The sequence below is a fragment of the Dryobates pubescens genome, chromosome 3 (genome assembly GCF_014839835.1).
Source record: "Dryobates pubescens isolate bDryPub1 chromosome 3, bDryPub1.pri, whole genome shotgun sequence".
NCBI lineage: Eukaryota > Metazoa > Chordata > Aves > Piciformes > Picidae > Dryobates > Dryobates pubescens.
This window is the reverse complement of record NC_071614.1, coordinates 24,534,169-24,560,106: the sequence shown is the minus strand read 5'-3', so window position 1 is coordinate 24,560,106 and position 25,938 is coordinate 24,534,169. Positions and strand designations below refer to the sequence as shown.

Here is a 25,938-nt window from a genome sequence, read left to right as displayed (position 1 = left end):
CTCTTTCACTAAGGCAGCTTCTATCTTACTCAAAAAAAAAAAAAAAAATCAGCAAGAGACTCCTGTATTTGTAACAGAGCTCTCACTGATTCTCAATGCAGACCTTCACAACAAACATTTACACTATGGTTTACATTCTTTTTCTCACCATTACACTGCAAAGGTACTTCTGAATAGTGCTGCTTTACGCGGCCAGTGAGACAGCAAAGGAAGCAGCAGAGAATCAGCCACGTTTTCTTGTAGCATCAGACACATCAAATAGAAGCCAAAAAAGATTTTCCCTATTCAAATGTTTGTTTTGTTTTGTTTTGTTTTGTTTTAATTTCCACATTTAGAACTGGAACAGAAAACAGTTAAGGAAACAAACTTCAACAGGAGAGAAAAAAGCTGATGATACTAAGTTCTATCCAGGTTCACACAGTGCAGCTTGTTACCTTTTTCTATAGCTTTAAAATGATATTTATGCAACCATAAACTCTTACCCAAGACCAAGGGGAGCCGGTTGGGGTCTCTGGCTGGTCATCCTCCTCAGACGACATCTTGAGCTGATAATTTTCCCCCTTTCTTGGCATATACTATTAAAATCACTCTTGGTTTCAGCCATATACAAAAATGCTGCCTTCAAGTTTTAAGCTGTTGACAACAAAGCTTCAGAGAATATAATTTCCAAGTGATTCTGTTTGCTTGCTAATTTTACCTGCTGAAGTTCTTGGAAGCACAGTCAGAGCAAGAAACCTGAGCTCAATAAACCAGAGCACGCTTTCCTTGCAAGTGACTCCTCAAGTATCCTAATTAAGTCATAAGGTTAAATGAAAAATCAGAGCCTGACAAACATAAATTCACTTCCAAACAGTCAGTATCTTCACTTTCATATGAGATTTTTATGGTCAGTTTTCCATGCTATAAATTCTGTGAAGAGAATATAAGGAATTTTTACTGCCCACATTGTGCTACCATCTTTAATCATGTTTTGTATGGATTTTCATGATTAATTTGCTTTCAAGACAGGTTTTTAATGTCAAAATCTAATTCTGCCTTTCTGCATAGCTTCACAACCATAATTGTATGCACATGAAGGCAGCACAGCTTCGTTTTCTTCTGTGCAATCAAGTTTGAAAGAAGACCATTTTCATTTCCATTTGCTCCTTGCAGTCCTCTATCTGACTTGGTCCAGACTGTAGAATAGAATAGAGCTCACCTCGTTTATCTTCAGCCAGACCTGCCCTGATACCTGTGAGACTTCTGATTCTCTAAGAGGGAACTACCAAGTCTAGCATCTTGAAATCACTTCTGGCAGCTGCCACGAATAAGCAGCTCTGCCACCAAGATGAGGTCTAGAGGACACTTTGTGCCTGAAGTGACTACTAATCCACAGCTGCGATATGCTTTCTAACAGCCTTTAGCTTGGATTTAGTTATTTGCTATATTCTTACAAAGCCTCTCACTGCAGTAGCTGGTGAAACAAAATTGCTGTCAAAATTCCTGAATGCTTCTGATATACCTCTGACTTTGGGGAAAGGCTTCTAAATCATTCCACTGAGTTATGTAATGAAATGAGCCATTTATAGCACACCAGGAGAGTGCTCATGTTAGTTGTGAGCTGATAATGATTATCAAATGAATAAACATGTCCAGCTATGTTTGACTTCTAAACTTACCCTGCACATATGCAAATTCAGTACAAAGGAAAATAATTAAGTGGTGGAAAAAAAGAAAGAATTGGAAATGTAGCATTAAGTAGAGAAATAGCCTGCTGCCAGCATGTGGTCTCTCAACACTGTGAGTGTCACTAAGCTGGACAGTATGAAAAAATAGCAGTTGCCCTCTCTGATAGTTGGCAGCCCACCAAGCATTGTCAGCTTCAGGATTAGGGCATGGCAGTTGCACAGGCTGTGGTTTGACACTGTATTGTTTTCAACAGCAACATCCATATCAGCTGTACTTGCCTCTGTCATCCTTCTTACCCCAAGTTACAACATGCAGGGCTTTTAAAAGTCTGAAACAGACTCCTAGAACAATTTATTCTGGGGTCTCAGGAATATTTGTGACATCCCAGCTGAGAGAAAAGCTCAGTGCTGCACGGAGTTGCCATTAAGCTTTGGCAGTATTAGGAATGAGGTGTGACTCCTGTGCATCAACCAAAACTAACACGGGTGCCAAATTGCTGCAAATGTCTGCCATGGCAAAGGAAATGTGAGTTTACATCATGGGACAGGCATCCTGTGCAAGGAACACACTCTCATCTCACTATGGTTATTCACTGGACCTATAGGGGTCTCCTGGGCTGCCCTCAGGATCCCTCCTACACTGTCAGGCAGCCCAGTGCTACCAGCTCTGACCTGCTTGTGCCCCTGCAGTCCCTGAGGGACATTCCTCCTGATAGATTACTAAGGATCATAGGACATTGACTTGGAAGACATCTGGAAGAGACTTAATTTTCAGAGAAATTGATGCTTACTCTTTCACATTTCACTTGGCCTGATAGCCAAGTCACTTCCAAGAACAAACAGCACAGCACTTACTTTTACCTAGGTGCTCAGGTTACTCATTCCTGTTGTACACCAAATGTTAAGACTGTAAGCACAGAAACACATTTATTAGCTATCTGACAGATCACATTTTCTTTCTGGAACAGTGTTGGGAAAGGAAATTCAATACAATTCTTCTCATTTCAGATAAACAGGAAAATGCCACACCTAATGAATTTCAATGGCATTCCTGTGTCTGCTGAGAGGTCTGTTCAATAAACTTAGAAGATAGGAATCACTTTTTGCCGAAGTAATTTTCCACTGTCCCACCCCTTACCTCTGTTGGCTTTGCTTTCAACTTGTGGTTGGTAAGTATAAAAAATCTACCAGAAATACTGTGCAAATCATCATAATAATGTATGCTTATAAAATTCTTCAACAGGTGGCTGTGCATCTTTCCCAGCACACTGTATTTCTGAAGACTTTGATATACTCTGCACCATCCAGCTTCAGGACCTTTCTGCTGTCAGCAGGAGGTGCTGACAGGTAAGAGCATTTCTTCTGTGCAACATACATGAACTCAATGGCTGCTGTTTCTAGATCAATTCATCTGATTGTCCAAGGGCAATTGTCACCAAACACTTCTGATTAAGATAGTGGAATAATAACCAGATGTAAAAAGATCTTTCTCTGTAATTTTCACAAATTACGACAGTGGTTCCCAGATTTTTCCAAAGGTTGTCATTCCCATCACTTGTTCCTCTTTCTACCTCCTCTTACTGCTGCTCCTACAGAGCCAAGACACTGTTCTCTTTGCCTCCTTCCCAGTATTCCCTCATGACATGAGCATCCTTTTTTTTCTCCAGTCTCTTCCCACTTCCCCACTCTGAGGACTTTGCAGCTTTGCTATTTCCCCAGTTGGCATTTTCAATCACAGGCACACATGGAACATGAGGGCTGACACAAAATTCACAGAAGCTATTCTAAGACTCACAGTTCATACAAGCTTCACAACATTGTTCTGGATTCCTGCTCAGCTTGTAGTCTCTGTGAGACCCTCTAGCAGTGTGTTTCATTTGATAATTATGCAGTGTAAACAGAAATCTTGATGTCAGTTTTAAACACTGCCCAATGATTTCATTGCATGATGACACGAAGTAAACAGAAGCCAACTTCTTTTTATAAAGTGTTTGTAAGTGCTGTATCATGAGAAGGAAAGGGGGGGGGGAAATTTTATGACCATCCCAGAATACTTGAACAGAGCAATATTAGCTCATGGTAACCTTTGTATTAACATTATTTGGCTGAACTGGTAAGGTCACAAAAGCATTCAGGTTGGAAAAGACCCTCAGGATCACCAAGTCCAACCGATAACCCTGCTCTACAAGGTTCACCCCTAAACCATGTCCTCAAGCACTACATCCAAACCACCTTTAACCACATCCAGGGCTGGTGACTCAAGCACCTCCCTGGGCAGCACATTCTAATGCCTGACCACTCTTGCTGGGAAAATTTTTTTCAAAATGTCCAGGCTAAACCTACCCAGTTGTAGCTTGAGGACATTCCCTCTTGTTCTGTCACTGACTATCTGGGAAAAGAGATAGTGTTGTCTTATTTATAATAGAATAATTGTTCAACTGAAAGATTAATACATAGATTTATTATTTTTTTAACGCAATCACAGCTCTGTTGTACTAGGATGATGTCACTCATCTAAAATAGTTTAACTTTCTCCAGTCTTTTCACATGACTGCAGTTGCCACATGAAAGCGTATGAAACCAACAGGAGCAGGGAAGTCATTCTGCCCCTGTACTCAGCACTGGTTAGGTCACACCTTGAGTACTGTGTCCAGTTCTGAGCTCCTCAATTTAAGAAGGACATTGAGAGTCTCATAGATGCAGCCTTTGAAAAGCAGCCCCCTCTCCAGCAATGTTTAGCAGCTGCTTTTAGATGCAGAGTGAGAGATAAGATCTGTACATTGCCTATCACTCCAACAGGAGGCACTTGCTAGGGAGGGATAAAATCCCTTACATCTACTAGTGTTCAAACACTCTGTAATGTGCAGATAGATGATTAGATACTAGACATTAGTGCTTATGTGCTTGTGAAGAGCACTTTGATTGTATAGTGAGGATGGTAAGAAGGAAAATGATGTCACCTTTCCAGTAACCTTCTCTATATTTGTATACTGTATTTTGCAGAAGATGAATCACAAAGTACTTCACTCTGACACACAATACAGAATATGCTAACAGTATAGCCTGCAGGTGATAATAGTGGATGACTAAACCAGCAAGCATGGAAGGCAATAGAGAAGGTGGTGGAGGTTCTAAAATGTCTGTAAAACCATGCAGGCAGTGCCTTTTATTTTGCTTGCCACTACATTACCAAGTCAATGCTTTTATTTATCACTATTATTTATCTTTATTTATCTGTATCACCTCAGAGTCCCAGTTATCCTTCCCCCTGAAAGCTGAGCACAAGCCCTATGAGGGAGCTGGGATTGTTTAGCCTGGAGAAGAGGAGGCTCAAGAGTGACCTCATTGCTCTCTACAACTACCTGAAAGGTGGTTGTAGCCAGGAAGGGGTTGGTCTCTTCTCTCTAGCAACCAGCACCAGAACAAGAGGACACAGTCTCAAGCTGCACCAGAGGAAGTTTAGTCTCGAGGTGAGAAGAAAGTTCTTCACTGAGAGAGTCATTTGTCATTGGAATGGGCTGCCCAGGGAGGTGGTGAAGTCCCCATCCCTGGAGGTGTTCAAGAGGGGATTGGATGTGGCACTTGGTGCCATGGTCTAGTCATGAGGTCTGTGGTGACAGGTTGGACTCAATGATCTTTGAGGTCTCTTCCAACCTTAGTGATACTGTGATACTGATGCTCTAAGGGAGATTAGCTTGCAAACTAAGTCAGGAAAGAAGAAACTTTTGGATGGAGCTCTGGAGAGTGCCACTCCCTGACTCATTCACCATTACATTTTTTGTCATCCTGTGAACAAAATGCCTTATTTTTCTATGATGCTGGGTGCAGAGCTGATTGTATGATGGGAAGCAACTGCATTTTGTTCACACAGTAAGTGCATATCTGGTCTCATAATGGGATGTGCTCCATTTGACAATGAGCTGTCCAAGCAAGTTTCACCACTTGCAATTGCTTGTGTGTATACTCCCTGATGGAGAATGATTTCACTTTGTCACATGATAGACATACATCTGGCAAGGCCAGTTCCTATGACTCCTGTCCTCTATACAGCATGCAGTAGGTAGGTAACTCCCAGAGCTAAAGGTTAACAGTGAAACAATACTCAGGAGTATGATGTGAAGTTTCAGCCCACTTGCACCTGCATTATGTTAAAGTTTTGAACACATTGTGGCTGAGGAGAATGTTAAGAAAGGGTGTGATTTATTTTTATTTGTTTATCATTATATAGTTCAGGCCTTCCCCCCCCAGTTTCTTAGAGAAGATGGTTGTCTAAAGACTTGCTAAGCAAACCTGAGACCCAAACCACAGCAAAAGTGTATGAGGGAGCTGGGGTTGCTTAGCCTGGAGAGAAGGAGGCTGAGGGGAGACCTTATTGCTCTCTACAACTACCTGGAGGGAGGTTGTGGACAGGCAGGGGCTGGTCTCTTCTCCCAGGCAACCAGCACCAGAACAAGAGGTCACAGTCTCAAGCTGCACCAGGGAAGGTTCAGACTGGATGTTAGGAAGAAGTTCTTCACAAAGAGAGTGATTGCCCATTGGAATGTGCTGCCCGGGGAGGTGGTGGAGTCACCATCACTGGAAGAGTTTAGGAGGAGACTTGACAGTGTGCTTGGTTGCATGGTTTAGTTGATTAGGTGGTGTTGGATGATGGGTTGGACTCGATGATCTTGAAGGTGTCTTCCAATCTGGTTTATTCTATTGTATTTCAAATTGGTATTAATTGTTGAAGTATTTGGTTGCAAATCATAGTTCTGAGTTCCTGTAAAAACTCTTACACCTTTGAGGCTATGTTATGCTTCAGGTTATTAAGCAGTACTGTAGTTTGTGTTAATCTGCTCAGGGCATGCCTTAGTTACAGCTTCTTTCAGTCAACTCTTTTCTTTTCATTTCCCCCCTTATTGGACAGGTGTGTGCATCACCAAGACAGACATTCATGCAGCATGGACTTTATTTGTAAAGGATAGAACAGACATGAATGTCACACTTATTTGAAAAAAAAATAAAATAATTAAATTAACTAATCAACTGGTGAAAACCAAACAGATAATACTATTTACATAGCACAATGTTTGCCTCCCTTCCCAAAACTTAAAGTGACTTTTCACTCTGAAACAAGGGCAATGGAATAGAGAAACACAATTTCTAGCAGCTTCCATGTAAATAGCAATCTAAGCCTCTCAAACTTACAGAACTTATCTTTTCCCTTTAAATGAAACTAAATTACCTCTTTGGCACCATTATACTGATGTTTGCATTTCGAGGCCAGTGCTGTAATGGACTCGGCCACCTAATGGCATTTTAACAGAATAAAATCACCGACACAACATCACATCATTGGTGTATCCAGCAAGAAAAGACTGACAAATGGTAGATGTCTTTTGATTATATCTGTACTCATTCTTTCTGCACCTGGACTGAGTGGAGTTAACACTGATTCTATAAAGGCAAAAAGGACGTTTGCAACTCATAGAGTATTTGCAAAAACCTAGACAAAGACTGAGATCACTGACTTCACATTTAGAGTGTACAAAATACAATCATGCCTGGTGCCATTCCAAAATATGTTTTTAGATTTCTACCTGAATTCCTCAGAGATATATCTCCAGTTTCTCCGTCTTTTGAAGCACCTTGGCAAGAAAATATCCCCATAAAGTGTATTGAGAGTGTTTCAGAACCATCCCATCTGCTGGTTTGAGTGCACTGGGCACAACTTGAAGTCTACAGGCAGTGCAACAGTTGGATCAAAGACCAGAAAACATCACTGAGCTAGACGAAATAAGCCATTTGCATCTCAGTTTCAGCATCTCATCTACTCAATTACCCAACTGAGTAATTTCAATTTCAGCTTTAAATGTTCAGATCTCATTTTAAAAGCTAGTTCGTTCAGTCCCTTCCTTGCACCAATAAAATCAGACCCATAATTCTGCTTTTCTCCAAAGAGTTCTGTATGATAAAACTATGCAGTGTGGCACCTCTTCCAAAAATAAAAGGCTTCAATCTAGTTCCCACTATTAAAGATCACACTTTACAAATCCTCATATAAAAGGCCTACCTGGATCAATCAGTAGCAGTATACTACAAGACTGTAACAGTTCCTGTTGCCTTGTGCCATCTGTTAGATAAATAAGACTGGTAAAACAAAATCTGCTCCTAAATTCACATTTCCTATATCTGGAATGTACATGAAGTTTCCTAAAGCTCTTGCTTATGAACTTGCATGTGGTCTTTTTTGTCAGGGAAGAAATGCGCTCACTGCCCTCCCTTCTGATCCAAAATCATTTCCACCATGCAGAGTAGAAAGTTTCTGCACCTCTCCCAGGAATTAGGAATGACTTCCATCAGACAATTTCATTAGGAAAGTCACGTCAATCTTTAGATATATGAGCATAAATCGTCTGAGTAGGAGTTATTCCAGTAACCAATGGAAGGCATTTCTGTTCAGAAAGCAGAGATTCTCTAAAGTCATTTTATGAGGTGGTGGCAATTTGTGCCTTTCAAGAAACATGTCTCTTTCTGATTAAATATGTCGTCCAGTTAGGAAGAAAAGTGGTCTGTCCTCTTTCGCATTGGCAGTCTGGAATTCATCCCGCAGTCGGAACTGCCATTCGTCTTCCAGCTCTAGCCGGACAACAGTCTGGCGAAGAGAATTGCGATCTTGACAAATCACACACAGGGTGGCACCTAAGCAAACAGTTCAAAAGAAACCCATGTCAGTATCCTCTTTGTTCTCAGATCGCCCAGCTCCCACCAGCCCTGAGCACGTGCGACTCCAGCACTTTCATAACAGGAGTTCAAAATGTGCTTGAGAGGAAATGAAGACACCCATGTAGGACTGATAGCTATGTTCAGCTCCCTTTTTATCAGGATCTTATTGTGTAGCTTGAGGTATCAAGTAAACAGGACTAACAATACATTCCCTGCTCTTTAGGGTAAGGAAAGGTAAAACTGTCAGGTCTAAGGAAGTGGTGGGTCCTGGCAGAAAATATCAAGGCCCACATCCATTACTGTTCTAGCCCTAATGTCAGGAGGAGACTTGATGGGGTGCTTGGTGCCATGGTTTAGTTGTTTAGGTGGGTTGGATTGGTTGATGGGTTGGACACGATGATCTTGAAGGTCTCTTCCAACCTGGTTTATTATTCTATTATTCTATTCTATTATTCTAAGATCACAAGGTGTTAGTTAGGGCTTGTAAAGCACCTCCAAAGATCATCAAGTCCAACCCCCATGCCAGAGCAGGACCATAGAGTCTAACATAGGTTGCACAGGAATGCATCCAGATGGGTCTTGAAAGTCTCCGGAGGAGGAGACTCCACAACCTCTCTGGGGAGCCTGTTCCAGTGCTCTCTGACTCTCACAGTGAAGAAATTCCTCCTCATGTTGAGGTGGTACATCCTGTGTTGTAATTTATATCCTTTACCCCTTGTCTTATCACAGGGTGCAACTGAGAAGAGCCTGTCTGTCCCCTTCCGCTTGACGACCAGCCCTCAAATATTTATAAACATTTATTAAATCCCCTCTCAGACTTCTCCAGACTAAAAAGCCTCAGGTCTCTCAGCCTCACCTCATAGGGCAGTGCTCCATTCCTTCAATCATCCTGGTAGCTCTCTGTTGGACTTTCTCCAGCAGATCCCTGTCCCTGTCAAACTGGGGAGCCCAAAACTGGATGCAATATTCCAGGTGTGGTCTCACCAGGGCAGAGTAGAGGGGGAGGAGAACCTGAGTGACCCCCACTAAACAAACCTTTATACCACCAGCCGGCTGGCATGATGCCTGACCAGCTTCATTGTGCTTTGCTAACTAGAAACAGTCTAATGATGTCCTTTAAACTTTAGTGTGTTGGAAAACTAATGTGCTGGTGAAGAATAATGTGGTCTGTATGGCTGTTGACACTGGCAAATCCAGAATGCCAAAGTTAGAGATACCATATTTTAGTAAACAGTATAAGCCATCCTGACTGGCATGCTGATACCATTTGAACTTGCACACATGATTTCTTTGCTTCTGAGAAAAGTGTTCAACTGAGAGAAATTACTTCATCAGCATTCAACAATCTGAATGAGAGATGGTGAAGTAAGTGGAAATGCCCAAGACAAAAAAAAATAAATAAAATTGAGAATATAATAAGAAACCAGACAGACAGTCATGTGCAGTGTAATGCTTATGTGGCAGACTGGAAAATGAAGCAGACTGCCAAGGGAGATGGAGAAATCCCAAATCAAATACACTTTGAGCTACATGCTATAAAAATTGCCTGGTTTATGCAAAATGAAACTGATTGATAGCCTTTAGTCACTCAAAAAAAATGCAGTACAAAAGCACTGCTTTCAGTTGCAGTTACTCTGAAAGCCTTACTGGAGAAACTACAGGCTGGCTCCAGAATGAGCATTGACACCGGCACTCATGTGGCGTCAGTGGCATCTGCAGATGAAAGCACCGTGTACCCCAATTTGCACTTTGCTACACATACCTACATGCAACTCTATTAACTGCAACAAAGAGCACAGCAGTTCACAGCTCTGCCTGTTTCAGAAAGGCATTTGCCACAGTGTTCTTCCTTCACTGATAGCTAGAGCTGTGAGGGAAGCAATCCCAGGAGCACTAAATACCTAAGATAGTAGCAGAACAATCCAAAAGTAGCTTGCAACGTGACTGCCTGCAATACAAATGGAAGTTGTGTTCACTGCTGTCCACCACCATAAGGATTACATGGAGAAACTAGTTATTAGGACTACATTTTAGAAGAGCCAGCTTTTATTTCCAAGGATGGCAAACAGATTTTGGTGGCAGTTTGTCCATCGTCCATGTTCTGCTGAAAATTAGAAAACTTGCAAGACACAATTAGAATGCTTCATACAGAAACCTTAAACACTCAATTTTCAGATATAAATTAAGGAGCTAATGCAATATACACTTGGCATAATGATATAGAGCCAATATTCCTCCCCACTTAGAAATCTGCAGAACTTAGAGAGCTGTTCCATAGCAGTTTGCTACAACAGAGACTCATTGTGACCAAGCGTCAATGATGGGTGGAATGCATAAGGACAAACATGAATACATGCATATACACACACACATATATATATACACACACACACATATATTTTAATACAAGATGCATTTTTCTCCATGTTCCCAGAGACCAGGTGATATATATATTCACTGTAAGAAAATTATTGCAGCTCACCTTTAAGAAAATGAAATTTCTTCAAAAAGCTAGCTACAACAAAGGAGTCACAGAGGTACAGCAGCAGACCACTGAATGTCAAACCAGAGGAACTGATATTCAGGGAGTGAGGCCGAGAACTCACATAACAAACTGCAATCTGATTGGGAGAGGGGAGAAAAAAAAATAGCATTTTTCAAGCTTCTATATAAAGCTGAGTCTTGATACAAGGAGAGAGATGGAGAGAATCAGTGAATCAGAGAACCATAGAATCAATAAGGTTGGAAAATCAAGTCCAAGCTATTACCTAACACCTCATGACTGACTAAACCATGGCTTCAAGTGCCACATCCAATCCCCTCTTGAACACCTCCAGGGATGGTGACTCCACCACCTCTCTGGGCAGCACATTCCAATGCCTAACAACCCTCTCCAATGGCAAATTACTCTCTCTGTGAAGAACTTTCTCCTCACCTCGAGCCTAAATTTCCCCTGGTGCAGCTTAAGACTGTGTCCTCTTGTTTTGGTACTGGTTGCCTGGGAGAAGAGACCAATCCCCACCTGTCTACAACCTCCTTTCAGGTAGCTGTAGACAGCAATAAGGTCTACCCTGAGCCTCCTCTTCTCCAGGCTAAACAACCCCAGCTCCCTCAGCCTCTCCTCATAAGGTTTTTGCTCAAGACCTCTCACCAGCCTTGTTGCCCTTCTCTGGACACATTCAAGTGTCTCAAAGTACTTAAACTGAGGGGCCCAGAACTGGACACAGTACTCAGAGTAAATCAATACTTTCTTTCCAGTTTCAAATGCTGTGATCTACTTATCAAAAATCTACACATAATTTGTAACTCTGTTTCAGTCATTACTTCTAATTGCTATTATGAGGGTTAGAGATTATAGAGTCTGAAAGGTGCAGTAACAACAGCTCCCCACAACCATATTGCTGTGACTTGCTCAGCACAGTTTATCTACACAGGAGTAAATATAGTAACTGTGCAGCCAAACATGAAAAGAACCCTTTAGAAATCCCTAATTTAATTTACATTACAATAAGATTACTCAGGTCAGAAGTAGAGTTGTGCAAATACATAAACACAGAAGGTTTCCTCTTGTCTAGATTGTTTTTATGGCTATTCTCCAAATCCACTAGGAACTGGGAATATTTATAGCACTCTTTCAGGATTTATATATTTAAATTGAGGAATCTTCCACACAAGGCTTTGTTTCCAAAGTGCCATTATGCTCCTTCATTGGGGCAGACTCATCTGCCATAATCAGTATGATTCCAGGGAGGAAGGTTGGCCCACAGCAACTGAAATTGTGGCCCAGGATGCCTATATTTATCCATATTCCTTCAAGTCTCTTGTATCATATTCCAGATCAGTTAACAATTTCAGAAACAAACTAATTACATGTGCTGAAAGGATGCAACAGAGACAGTAATAGCACAATGCCCTTCCAAAGAGCTTGTTTTTTCAAACATGGTGGGAACATAGACCCGTAAGAGCTTAGCCAGAAAGGATATTAAAAGATACAGTTCAAAATGATCTGAGAGTAGTGTATTTGGGGAGGTCATTGCACAGCTGTTTTGGTAAACAAGTTTATTAAACCTGGCAGGACTGGATTTCATTTTGTATTTAAGTCAGATGAAAAGGTAAAAACAGTATCTCTCTCCTAAACACCACCTTAGTATCGTATTTCTATCTGTCCTAGATTTGAGTTTAAACTCAAATGACCTTGGCTTCAGATCCAAACTCATCAGAGAGTGCCAACAACTCCTGAGATCTAATGTCAGCTTCTCCCATTCTGTTTTCTTAATTTGTGCTTCTCTGCCTCAGTTTATCAGTCAAAAGTGAAGTAAACCACTTCTGTTTTGAAGTACTTTCTGAAAGGCAGCTAATATTTGTAACATACTTATGGAAGAAATTTGCTGTTCAAAGGGGCAAGTCATAGCAAACTAAGAAAATACTTTAAGAAAAATGTGCTCTGTGATAATTCAGAATCTAATATAATTCACAGACTCTATTACTATTTAGGGCAACTCAGACATTGTTCTCCATGTACTTTATTTGAAGCCTTTAATAATATCTCTATGGGACTAAGAATTGGATTGTTTCATTATAGGCATCTAATACTAATTCTTCAAAGGCTGTATAACTATTAGTAAGGAAATGCATCAACAAACTCATCCAAAACATAGCCTATGCATTTCTAGAGCTGCTTGAAGATTATTTTGTTCAGTACCTGTGGTCCTAAGTTAAGGTAACAGTCCACAGATAGCACTGGATGGCTATAATTCTTCAGTGAGAGAGGGAAGAAGCGATGGCTGTGATACTGGAGGTATTTTTCAAGAAGCAACTGAGCAGGTGCTGCCAAGAAGGTATGCTTGCTGTCAGGAGCACAAATGTACTGAGCAGGGGAGACTGAAACTGGAGTGTCAGATACCTATAAGGAAAAAAAATTTCTGGTACAGATCAATCTTGATCGATTAAGTTACACTTATCTGACTTTTGATTTGTATAAAACATCTCTCTACCCTACAAATCCAGGATTCATTTAAGAAGCAAAGTCACTCCACCAAAAAAATATCTGCTACCAATAGTTTCAGAGCTTCACTGAATTATATTTGTATTTAGAGAGTGAGGTTTCTTCTTTGAACCTAAAATACTCCTACATATGAAGACATGAAGATGAGCCATTCAATAGCTATAGAAAAATAAATCATAGTGGACTCTTACGTGGATCATAAAGAGACACATAAGGCAATCTTAAGTTTTAAAGGCTTAAAGAAAGGTGCATTAATGCCAAGAATATTGTGGATTTCATATTATCTGGGGTTTTTTTTAGTCCTCATACAGCAGACATACCTCATTACTGGAAGCTAGTGAGATACCAAAATACCTCATCTCTCCTGGTTACAGAATACCAAAAAAAAAGGGAAAACAGAGGTCTCAGTTCCTACCTTAGATTTAATGTGGAATGATCGCTGTCCTCCTACTGCAATTTGCTTTTTCATGACACTGAAGTGATTGAACCGACAGACAAGAAGGCCAGCACTGTGGACACGCAAGTTGAAGTCAACATCATCACATGTGAACCTGGAAATAAATCACAGTAGTTCAGAGGAGTGTTTCTCATCACATACTAACACAAGCACTCAAGGCCTTTGATCAGCACTGTAGAAAGGGCAGGTGTTAAACATACTGACCCTCAACCAGCCGTAATCAATTAGGGAAAGAGGCTTCAGCTTTGTAATAATATACCAGGCTAGAATGAGTTCATGAAGACCACTTATGGAGGTAAAGGACCACAGTGGAAAGTGGAAAGAGAAAGGTAACAAATTGCCAGGGAAAAGATTGAGGATAATACTCAGATTGAGGACAATACTCATAGAAAATAGCTACCTATGTTACTACCCCAAATAAGGTTAAGGAAAGTATTTCCTTTGACTTTCAAGGAAATAGATGAGGCCCTACATTTGATCTGCCAAATGCAGAGAGGTCTCTACCTACTCATTTTTCTCTCAGAATACAAGTACCCAGTAACTTTTTTGAAGTTCCTCTACAGAATGCCATTTTTACATTGGAGATAAGAACTATTTCAAGATAAGGAGCCTTTTATTAATACAACAAAACTGATGAGACATAGGAATAAATTAAGCAGAGTGAAGTCAAGCCTCCCTGAGCTAAAGCTGACCATTTAGAAAATATGATGGGACAGAATAAAAGGTTAATTTATAAAGCTGATCACATTCAAATTCTCTGGCCTTTGGAAAATTCAGACTCAGTTCTCTATTTTGAATGTGTAAGTTACACAGCAAGCAGAATGATTTGCAGACTGGATTTAAGAGGGTTGAGTCATTATGGTGGTGGTCGACATCACTGGGAAACGTGACATACAATTATAGGGTTTTTAAAGATTGTCTTTGATCTTTGAAATATTTACATGGATATTTGGTATCCCTGACTGTCAAAGTCTCTGTGTTTTAAATGTGCCTTTTTCCTTGCCAGCACTGGAGTGTCATACATATTTCAGGCTTAACAGCAACCACACAAAAGATTATGGTAAGACGTGTACTTTAAAGACACAGGGAGGAAATGTCTGTTGTGAGCTGGTGTTCCTGACTGTCTATTATTGTTGCCTGTACTCCTATTCTTTTGCTTAATTATCAGTTTCTTCATTAGCCCTTCATAATGCTTCATAAAGTAATACAGTTAGACAGTCTGGCAGTACAGTTCTGCCAGGAGATGCACAGGAGCTGCACAGGAACAAGTTTTAAGTGCACTTTTAAAGTTTAAGTCTGGTGGCAACAGAAATGTAAAGTCAAGTGTTTATCCACAGGTTAATGAAAGGAGTGCTTCCCTGCAGGTGTAAGTAAAGTTGGACTTCAAAAGACATCTTCCTGAGATAGGAGAGTTTTGAGTACAATGACTGATACTCAGTTATTTAAGTCAAGGTGTGCAGAGGCATTTTAGACTACCTGGGTACACACCTGGCTTACAGAAAAACACCTGCAGATTTCATGTTATACCTATCAGCCCCTTATGGACATCTTGCATATGCTGAAGTGACTGAAGACTGGCTTCAGACAGATGAATCCCACCTCTGATGATATCTGCTTCATTCTATTGTAATAAATGTTTGTCCCTAAAAAACGGAGCCAGATCCAGTATTTGCTTCACACAGGTCACTGTAATTCTGTGAGATGATGTACCTAGTGAGTACAGTTCTAGTGTCAGTGGTGACAGTCTGTATGGCAATGTTATAATCTGATAGAACAAAAAGTGGGATTTTAGAGACAGTTGAAAGTGAGAAACAGCCACCATCGAGGTTTATTTCTCTCTTTCTTCTGATTGCCATGATGAGCACACATACAGTATGTTCCAGTGTTGTGCTTCTCAGAATAAAAAGCTCAGATATATCTCAGTTTCGTGCCAGAGCAAGACTTGGTTACTCGCCATCCACCTATACACTCTAGTTACCTTTGGAAGCGAACGCAGATAAGCTGGCAGGAGAGGAAGTATTATGTTTACCAAGAGGCCATTTTGACTAGACAACTGAGGGATCAATACTGCATGGTCCACCCTGTAAGTCATATATGACTGATTTGGAACTAAGGAAATTAATATCTTTTTCCAGCTGCTGGTAATTTGGGAAGGCTTTGAACCACCGGTAAGAAAACAAAATCTGTATGAATCCCATAAACAAATTCCTCAATAAAACAATAAGAGCTTTCATGAAACTTCTTTTATTTGGTTCATTTTCTCCTCTGGAAGATGCTACTGATTCACTTACCTGTTCTGATTGTACTGAACATTCTGTGTTAGATCAACATTCAGCATAATGAAGTCATGCACGTGGCAGCAGGAGAATGGTTCCTTGATCTCAGCGCTGTTTGTTTTACTGGACCACTTTCTCATCCCAATTAAGGCATAGTGAGTGACATTGGGAGTTGATTCAATATGTTGCAGTATTTGCTTCAAAGAAACATTCCTTTCAGTCCGTGTATAGTCACTACAACAATTAGGAAAATGGGTACATTTTAAAGTATGTAGACAATATTCAGAATCTTATTCAGCCAAAGAGTAATTCTTAACAATCAAAAGTACTTATGAGTATGAGGTAAATAACTTCAGTGTTGTCTCACTTTACCGCTTCTTTCTGTCCTCTCACTCCAATCAAAATTTTAAATTAACTGGAGCTTATGTGGTGGGAACTGGTATCTGAAATTCATTCTGCACCTGTCAAAATAATCACTCAAGTATGTAAACTTTTAAAGTTACCTGGATCAAAATTACTCTAGGAGGGTTGCTGAGTTTATGTCATAACTTAAGTGCAAAATGTAAGATCATTCTAGCCCACCCCTAGAGTCTACAAATCTCAGTTTTCACTGAGGTTGGTCCTCTTTGAAGGTTTGCTGTAAATCCTGCATAGCACTCTTCTGGAAATAGATACAAATATCTAGTACAAACAATGTTCTAAAGCAATAAAACAAAGACACTCATTGGGGGTTTGGGAGAGCTAATAAAAGACCCATACAGACTGGGGCTGACAAAAGAGCCAGAGGAAGCAAGTTGCATAATTTGCACAGAAATGTCCTTTTGCTTCCTCAGAAAAATCCTGGTACAAATGTACATGTGAATGCCTGTGCTTGCCCAGTGCATCAGGGATCTGCAGGGCACTTCTATCCAGAGGGGACAGGAATGAAAAACAAGCACTAAGCTATGTGCTAGCCAGTCAGATATCTAGGGAAAATAACTCATTAGGCAAATGTTCTCCACTTGTACTGGGTAAAATTGTAGTACAAAATCCATAATTTCAAAACAGATACTCAATGAAAGGTTAAACCAGATCAGCTGCAAAAAGCATATATCACTGTATTCACCTTTTCCTGTCTCCTGAACAATCAACTTCTACTGCATTCCACATAACACAGGAGTCATCTGAAATGACAATGAAAGGCCAAATGTCCTGAGGTTTTATCCCCAGCTCCTCCTGCCGATTTCGTTCAAGCTCCAAGTTATGATAAGACAATTCTTTTATCAGGAAGTGTGCAGCACCTGAAAACAAAGGTACAACCCATTAAAGTAGATGCAGAAATTGTTTGCTTTTAACTTGGAAGCCTTTTGAAGTGAGTATTCCTGCAGAATAGGGTATGAATCACTGAAGATTTTAACACCCCCAAGCCAAGTGAGTTACTTGCAGAACCACACTGGGACACACAGAAAATGGGACCTGACTTCTGTGGTAAAGATTTGCAAGTGCCTTAAGGGTTTAGTAACAGATTATTTTAGCTTGGTAGATATCTGGCTCCACTAGCATCTCTTAGTGCAAACATCTAAAGCTATTGATTGACCAGCTAAATAATAGGGGAACAAATTCCCCTGATGATCTACTTTGAATGTTTTTGAATGCCTGTTAAGTAGTTTCAGCTGTAAAAAATACTGACTATTTCACAGATGTTATATTAGTAGAACTTGCCTCTAGAGATATACTTAGGCAGTGCATCACTGCCTACGCAAATAGAAATTAGTTCCACAAGGGAACAGAGTAGGTAACTCCATCTGAGTTAAAACCCTTGAATCCCTTTAAAATCAATAGTATTTTTGGGGTGCAATTTAGGTGACCTGAACTAAGTGAATAAGTGACTTGCATCTTTGACTGTGACACACTGTCTTCAAAGAGATTCCAGATCACCTGATCAGATCCACTAGCTACAAGGTGTGTGTCTACTCTTCACTATTGAGTAACACCTCAAGGGTCCAAGTTGTGCATCCTGCTTTGTCAGAACCTCTTATTATTCTTACCAACTCCTGCACTGTTGAAAATGCTTGGAAGAACAAGCATGATGTGGTTGGGCCAATACTTCTTATATATGGCCATTTCATATTCCTTGACAACTAAAACATGCAAGTGGCTGGCCCCATCCATTGCATGATACAAATTGAAAAGTCCATGCTCATGACGACCAGTGGTGGGAGTAAAAGTGGGGCTCTTGATGTAATCTTCATTCTGTAAACAAAAAGAAGTGAGAGTTTCTGGATTAAGCTGGATGATCTTTCAACAGATCCTTCAGGAGAATAGAACAGGTTCAGTGACACTGGACAAACTGCTACAATTTAAATCAGCTTAATTTTTTAGAGCAGGGTAAAAAACCCAATTCCACCATTTAGCTTATTCGCCTGATGAGAGTGTGGTGGGCTGGATGGGATTGCTAACCTTGACCTGCCAAGTGCACAGAGACCTTGAGACTAGATCTGGAAAAGGGTTTATGAGATAAGATGGTAAGAAATACCTTCCTCCAAAACTACAGTGCAATGCTTCTGACTAGCTATCACCTGATCATGAATGTACTGAAATTCATTGGGTGCCTCCAAGTTTGATAGTACAGCTTCTGAAAGCCCTCTAGAGATTTTAGCCTGGTTCCTACTAAGTTGTTAATGCCTCAAAATGAAAGTATGTTTTTTGACAAAGTCTTTCCAAAGCCCTCACAGTTAAGCACTCCAGATTTAAAATTGCCAAGGCATAAAATGGTGGATTTGATGGCAGTGGAGTTCATAAAATGGAATTAAAGTGGATCAAGAAAAGATATTTCATAATGGTTTAGTAATCTAAATTTATATTCTACAGTACTTCCCAAGCTTGCAGCAAGATTGCATTTTGAAGCAAGTGAACAGAAAAAGGAGCAAAAGAAAAATAAATAGTTTTGGCAAAGCCTCAAAGCACATCAGTGGCAGAAGCAGGAAAAGAATCTTCAGTTCTGACTGCACAGCTAAGCACACATTTACTATTTGAGGAAGACCAGGAGATTTCATCCTCATATTGCACAGTCGCTGCTGTGTTTCCGCCTGGGTTCTCCCCTTTCAAACTTGAACTAGACATAAAAGCCCAGACTGGAAGCATTGGAAGCAGCTTTTTTTTTCCCCCCATACTGAAGTGCTACTGCTTACTACTGTAGCACAAATTTCTTCAGTATTCCAAGAATGATGGAGGCACAACTTCATCTTAGACATGGATATTAGGAGTCACTGCAAAGGCCAACAATAGAGTTTGCATAGCCTGTTAGACAGAGAACCTTACAAAGTGTTTTCTACAAGCATGAAACGTGATTATTTGGACGCTCTTGATGCCATGACAAAGATTCTTTGAAGGCCTTATCTTTATATGAAAGCAACTCAGCATTTATGCAGAGTAAGACAGGATAATCCACTGCCTTCCTCTACCATAAAAAAATGCTTCCTCTTAATAGCCATCAACAAAACCATGTCTCTGAGGCACATTGCTGAAATCATTCTTAACATCTTAAAACCATAACCAAGACCCTTTTGCCCCAGATAAGAGTGTTTTATACCAAATAATCAAACTTGATAATGAGCAAAGGAAACAGTTTATTGATGGGCTGACAGTTCTGCTTCCAGTCTCCATTTCTGGGACAAAGTACAAACTTAGTATCAGGACATCTTCACTATCTCTTGACAGCAAGACCAGAAGTGCAAAAAATCCCAATTAAATAAAAATTTAAATTGGTGAAATTTGCTGTCCATAAATGGTCGCTAATCACAGAGTCACAGAATTAACCAGATTGGAAAAGGCCTTCATCACATCCAGCCTATCACCCAACACCATCTAATCAACTAAACCATGACACTAAGTGGCTCATCCAGTCTCTTTTTAAACACTTCCAGGGACGGTGACTCCACCACCCCCCTGGGCAGACCATTCCAATGACCAGTCACTCTTTCTGTGAAGAATTGCTTCCTAACATCCAGTCTAAACTGCAAAATTGTTTTAGAATCATACAATTGTTGGGGTTGGAGGGGAGCTCAAGGATCATCCAGTTCCAACCCCCCTGCCATGGCCTGGGACACCTCACACTAGATCAGGTTGCCCAGAGCCACATCCAGCCTGGCCTTAAAAGCTCCCAGGGATGGGGCTTCTACTACCTCCCTGGTAGTAGACCTGTTCCAGTGTCTCACCACCCTCATGGCGAAAAATTTCTTCCTAACATCCAATCTGAATCTACCCATTTCTATTTTTTTTCCATTCCCCTGGTCCTATCATTACCTGACACCCTAAAAGTCCCACACCCACCCCTTTTTCCCCTTAAATCCCAGAGCACCTGGGCTCTGTTAGAGTTTCCTCCCACCCCAGGTGTGGCCACTTGGCCCTCCCCAACCACTCCCCTATTTAATCCCCGCCAGGAAAGGCAGAAGCCCTAAGCTGAGCCCATCTGGGCTGAGGGATCCTCCTCTCATCTCTGGTGAGTCCGAATGGTGCACACTGGGTGATGGTGGTGGTGACAAAGGCCAGGGGGCCTGCTGGCCCCCCGGTTAGGTAGGAAGAGTGTTGATGGCTTCTCCACTATCATCTATGGGTGCTGGCTATACCTCCTTACTGGTGCTAAGCTCCTTTGTGTGGTATCTTGGCTGGTGGGGGTCTTGCCCCTAGCTCTGGGATGGGTGCAGAAATGGTGGTGGTAGAGCAGGAGCTGTTTAGTCATAGGATATTCTATTAATTACACTATTTTTTACCTGGGGGCCCCTTGAGTCTGCTCTCATCATTCAATAAATCTCTGCTTTTGTGTAAATAACATAATTATCCATTTACCTTATCTGTGACTAGTGGTAGTCTCATGCTTTCCAATTGTCTTCCTGGTTGGCTAAAGACAAAATGGTGCTCTTTTGACTTTGGAATGATAAAATGCAGCTGGATTTCTTCTCCAAGCATAGAATAGGAAAAGGCAAAGGCATGTAGAGTGGACTCATAAAGCTGAGGGTGGGGAAAAAATAAGGTAATTCTAGTCATTACAGTGAAATCACAAAGTCTTAGGGTAGTTTATACATTTTATAACAATACCAAGCAGACTAGGATCACTTACTTTGCTGCATTAGATTTTACCTCATGATTCACTTGCTATTAAGCAATGCCCTCTTAGGCTAAAGCATATACTAAAAAAATATACAAATTAAACTGCTGCCTGTTTGAAACTACTGTTTGAGCTTTGACTTGCAAATGCTACCAATGCTCACAGGCCACTCTTGGCTTTCAGAAATACTGATATATGTAAACTAATATTACATTGCTGTTAGCCTCTTCCTCATATGCTAATAGGCAGGAAACTGGAGGGTTATTCTGAGTTATAACAGTCTGCATGCCACATAGACAAATCTGTGCTGGACTTCTCATGTATTGGAAGTAACATCTTTCATGACTCAAGTGAAGTAACTTGAGAGAAAATATAAGCAAGGCTCAATGGGAAAAGTTTACCAGGAAAGTAGTTTTAACAGGAAACACATGTAGAATACAGATTACAGCACTGAATAAGCTAGGCTAAATGAGGCAAGGACCAGTCCTCCAATATCCCCAAACCTGCAATCTGATCAAGGAAGTTAAATTCTCAAGAAGTTACAAAAATCTGTCAATTGGATGCTTTTAACATGAGCATAAAACTTCTAGGTTAATTCATGCACAACACACAAAACCCAGCTTTGAGTAGTCTGCTGCAGTTTCCAATCTGCAGAGTAATATCTGAAAATATTTACCTGGTACCTGGGATTGAAACCCATGTATTGATGACACTGTTCACAGTGATGGTAGGTATTGTATGCTGCGTACTTGGACAATCTCATCCTAGTTGTTTGACGGCGTGTATACATATCCTCCTGTCTCCTGCTTATTGATCTCTCTATTAAAATAATGGAACATATATTCAAGGCCAGCCTTGCAACAAACTGTTTCTGCCACTGTAATTAGCTTCTAGGAACAATGGCAGAAATAAGCACAGGCAAACTTCAAATAATTTTCCACTTTTTCTTAGTGAAATGCATTTCTGGTAAATTTAACTTAGATTAAAAGTTTGACAGGATTCCCACATTAAAAACAAATGAATGAATGTATGTATATATACACTAATTAATCTAGATTTTTCAAATTCTAACCTTCACTGTTTATAATCTGAAGCTTTGAACAAATCAGACTGGCATCTTCATATTTCGGGTCATGGATCGTGTAGTCAAAAGGCATCTTCTTAAATGTCTCCAAATTGGGCCACATATCTCCAGGCTGATGGTAGTATTGATTGAATTCCTCCTTTATGTCTATGATATCATTGAAATATAAGACTTAATGTAATCACAACTTTTAAAACTCTATCCATTTCTCTAGATAGTTTTGCTATGCTTACTTCTGTATAATGTTTTCTCTGTTATCATTCTGAGGAAACAATCCTATTATACATTAAGAGGTGCACCTTTGAACAAAAGTGCCTCATAGAATAGAATTAACCAGACTGGAAGAGACCTTTGAGATCATCATGTCCAACCTATCATCCAACACCATCTAATCAACTAAACCATGGCTCCAAGCACCCCATCAAGTCTCTGCCTAAACACCTCCAGTGATGGTGACCCCACCACCTCCCTGAGCAGCACATTCCAATGGGCAATCACTCTCTCTATGACTAACTTCTTCCTAACCTCCAGCCTAAACCTTCCCTGGTGCAGCTTGAGACTGTGTCCTCTTGTTCTGGTGCTGATTTCCTGCCTACAACCACCCTTCAGGTAGTTGTAGAGAGCAATAAGGTCTCCCCTGAGCCTCCTCTTCTCCAGGCTAAGCAACCCCAGGTCCCTCAGCCTCTCCTCATAGGGCTTCATAGTGCTCCAAACCCCTCCCCAGCTTTGTTGCCCTTCGCTGGACACGTTCCAGCAAGTCAACATCTTTCCTAAACTGAGGGGCCCAGAACTGGACACAGAACTCAAGGTGTGGCCTAACCAGTGCAGTGTACAGGGGCAGACGGACTTCCCCATTCCTGCTGGCCACACTATTCCTGATACAGCCCAGGATGTCATTGGTCGTCTTGGCCACCTGGGCACATTGCTGGCTCATGTTCAGCCTACTATCAACCAGTAACCCTAGGTCCCTTTCTACCTGCCTGCTCCCCAGCCACTCTGACCCCAGCCTGTAGCACTGCATGGGGTTGTTGTGGCCAATGTAAATGAAGTTTACCTCAATGAAGTTCCAGCTTTTAAGCATTAGTTATTAATTCGAGACCTCTGTGATCTTATTGGTGCAGATGGTAGCATGATGAAAACAATGTCAAGGGTCTGCTGAGGGTGTTCTACCTGCATCTAGACACTTTGATTCTTTCCATTGGCTATCTCATTTGTGAATTCAGTTCAGGAAAAAATGTTATTTTTATGTAGAAAAAGCCCTTTTAAAGTTTCAGAAATGGAAGTATTAAGTAGAGTACAAAATTAAAGTCAAATGCCCCTTATAGCGATAAGAGCAGAGTAATCAAAGATAATTCACCCTACGATAAAAGTAGTAAAAGATATTAGTACCATGTGGAGTGAAAACATGCTTTTTGTTCTGAATCAAGTTAACTGGCATAAGACCCTAGAGGCACACAAGTTCTTAAAACACTTTTCTACCTTTGTCTGGAGGATGAAATATTTGGCAAGATTAAAATGGTCAGTACTGAGGAGTTCAGTTAAGGGTCAACTGTAAGCTGCTGTAAAGAGCCATAACTCCATATGTACAAGTATAGACTAAAAGATAATTTACAACAGGTGTCTTTTGGCACCAAAAGTAAATATGAAATTCAGGTGGAATTAGTCAGATGGTGAAATCCTCTTCATGCCTTTACTGTGAGTTACCTCCAAAATTCTGCCCAAAATTCAAAGGCTTGCTTGCACAAACCTCTTCCCAAGCAGACTGACCACCTTTTTCACAGGTTTTGCTGCCTCTTTCTCAAGTACCTCTGAGTCTGGAGGAAGACTGCCCCAAAAAGCTCTCCGAGACAAGAGCTGAGGCGTAGTCCCACAGTGGAACAACTGAATGGCTTCCAGCCATGTCTGACAGAGACAGATAGCAGGCAGGTAGCATCTAGCCACTACTCTCCAGAGCTGACTAAGCATGTCATTGTTCCTCATAGTATAAATCTGCTCTCATTTCACTGATTCTTTTTATACACTTCATAAAAGTTCATTCCAATTTTACACAAAAATAATGGCTAAATATAATTTAATACACACAAATGCTGATGATTACTTCACAAGCAAAAGAGAGGTATGTGATTGTCTTATGACAGGAAGACTAAATGGTGAATAAAATCATAAAATATTCTGAAGTGCCTGTTGAAGACTATGCACAAAAATATCTTGGAGGATTTCAATAATGTAAACTAATTACAAAGGTGAGTGGCATAGAATAGATAGAAAATTATACCTTTCAGTTTAACATAACAATTTTCTACAGTCTCCAGAAGCAAATATTTTTACATTAAGAACTTACTAATATTGATTTCTTCCTCATCATAAACATCCACTTCTGTCAGTCTAATCAGCATTCTGGACAAAATACTGAGGAATTGTAGATAGGCACCTGTTTTTCCTATCTGTAAATACATAAATTAGGGGGGGGTGGGGGGAACCATACAAAAAACAGAAGTCAATATTGATATTTTTTTTAACATGTTAATTTTCCCCATAAAGTGGAAAGTACATAAAGCATGATGGTTTTGAACATACTTTTCCATATATACAGCTGCACTGATACTCAGTATGAATATTCAGCTCTTGCCTATCCTTTTTTTTTGTGTATTCCTATGCATAAATTAAATTCTTAAATGCTCAGCTGTGTTGTACTCTTTATGTAGGAACCTAGTTTAGAAAATGCACTTTGTATCACAGGTCTAACTGCAGGCTTAGATTAAAATTTTGTCTCCTAATGTTAAAGTTTCAACATAGGCAACAAACTTAAGAGTGTTCCAATAAAACTCTTCAAACTACAAGCTGATTCTACTTCTTTTTTAGTTTTTTGGGGGTAACTGTTCCCTAGAATAAATACTGCATTCTTATAACTGAAACCAATAAATGATCAACATACTTTTATAGCTCTTTGTTTAGTTGACAAGATTTATTTTTTTTTTTTTTTTAGAGCTTTGGGAGGTTAACATAGTGAAGGAAGCACATACTGAAATGAGTGCATATCCCTAAATTTTCATATATAGGAAGAAGGCTTGAAGCATCCAATGTGAATTTTTTTTCTGGATAAAACAGGTATATTCCTCAGAGGCATATCAAATGAATAAACATGTGAAGAATGCCCCTTAGGAACTGATCAAACTGTGTGATCCAATGCAAGATTAGGAAATAACCTACACTGTGGAGACAGCTGGAGAAGAGAGAGTTTCAAGTAAAATAAGTGTTATCAAGGCTAAAATTCACTGCTGTACAGAGGGTCAACAGGAGTCCTATTCAATATTTGCATGGAAAAATAAAAAGCTTCATAGTGAAAAGTAGTGAATCTCATACCCTGGAATGGAGTCAATGAATAAATAAGAGGCCTGATTAGTTATAGCTAATTGGCAGGTACCAGGCGCATGCTTGCATCAAAACCTTCTCACAGATGTTTAGCATGCTCTCAGAAGTCTCTGAATGACTATTGTGAGATTCACACATTTACATGGGTGACACATAACAGCAAAGAAATACTTGCTTAGGGGCTTATCTGGGTATGTAAGGTGCCTTTGGGAATATTATCTTTGTGAAGGTTGATGTGTGTGAATATAAAATCCTAACAACAGTCATCACAGCCTGTGTTTTCCTT

The 25,938-nt window shown here is 40.3% G+C and overlaps 1 protein-coding gene across 1 annotated transcript in view; it reads right to left on the bottom strand.

Moving 5' to 3' along the window:
• Window positions 1-8,184: 8,184 nt before the first annotated feature.
• Window positions 8,185-25,938, bottom strand: part of GREB1 (growth regulating estrogen receptor binding 1) — an 83,021-nt gene continuing 65,267 nt past the window's right edge. The window contains exons 23-33 of the mRNA XM_054179866.1: window positions 24,622-24,724; window positions 22,269-22,427; window positions 21,873-22,015; window positions 20,938-21,099; window positions 18,138-18,342; window positions 17,216-17,390; window positions 16,126-16,344; window positions 13,793-13,928; window positions 13,075-13,275; window positions 10,855-10,993; window positions 8,185-8,348 (exon numbers count right to left, since the gene is read on the bottom strand). Of these exons, the coding sequence (XP_054035841.1) occupies window positions 8,185-8,348; window positions 10,855-10,993; window positions 13,075-13,275; window positions 13,793-13,928; window positions 16,126-16,344; window positions 17,216-17,390; window positions 18,138-18,342; window positions 20,938-21,099; window positions 21,873-22,015; window positions 22,269-22,427; window positions 24,622-24,724 (1,806 nt within the window). The remainder of the gene's footprint in view (window positions 8,349-10,854; window positions 10,994-13,074; window positions 13,276-13,792; window positions 13,929-16,125; window positions 16,345-17,215; window positions 17,391-18,137; window positions 18,343-20,937; window positions 21,100-21,872; window positions 22,016-22,268; window positions 22,428-24,621; window positions 24,725-25,938) is intronic.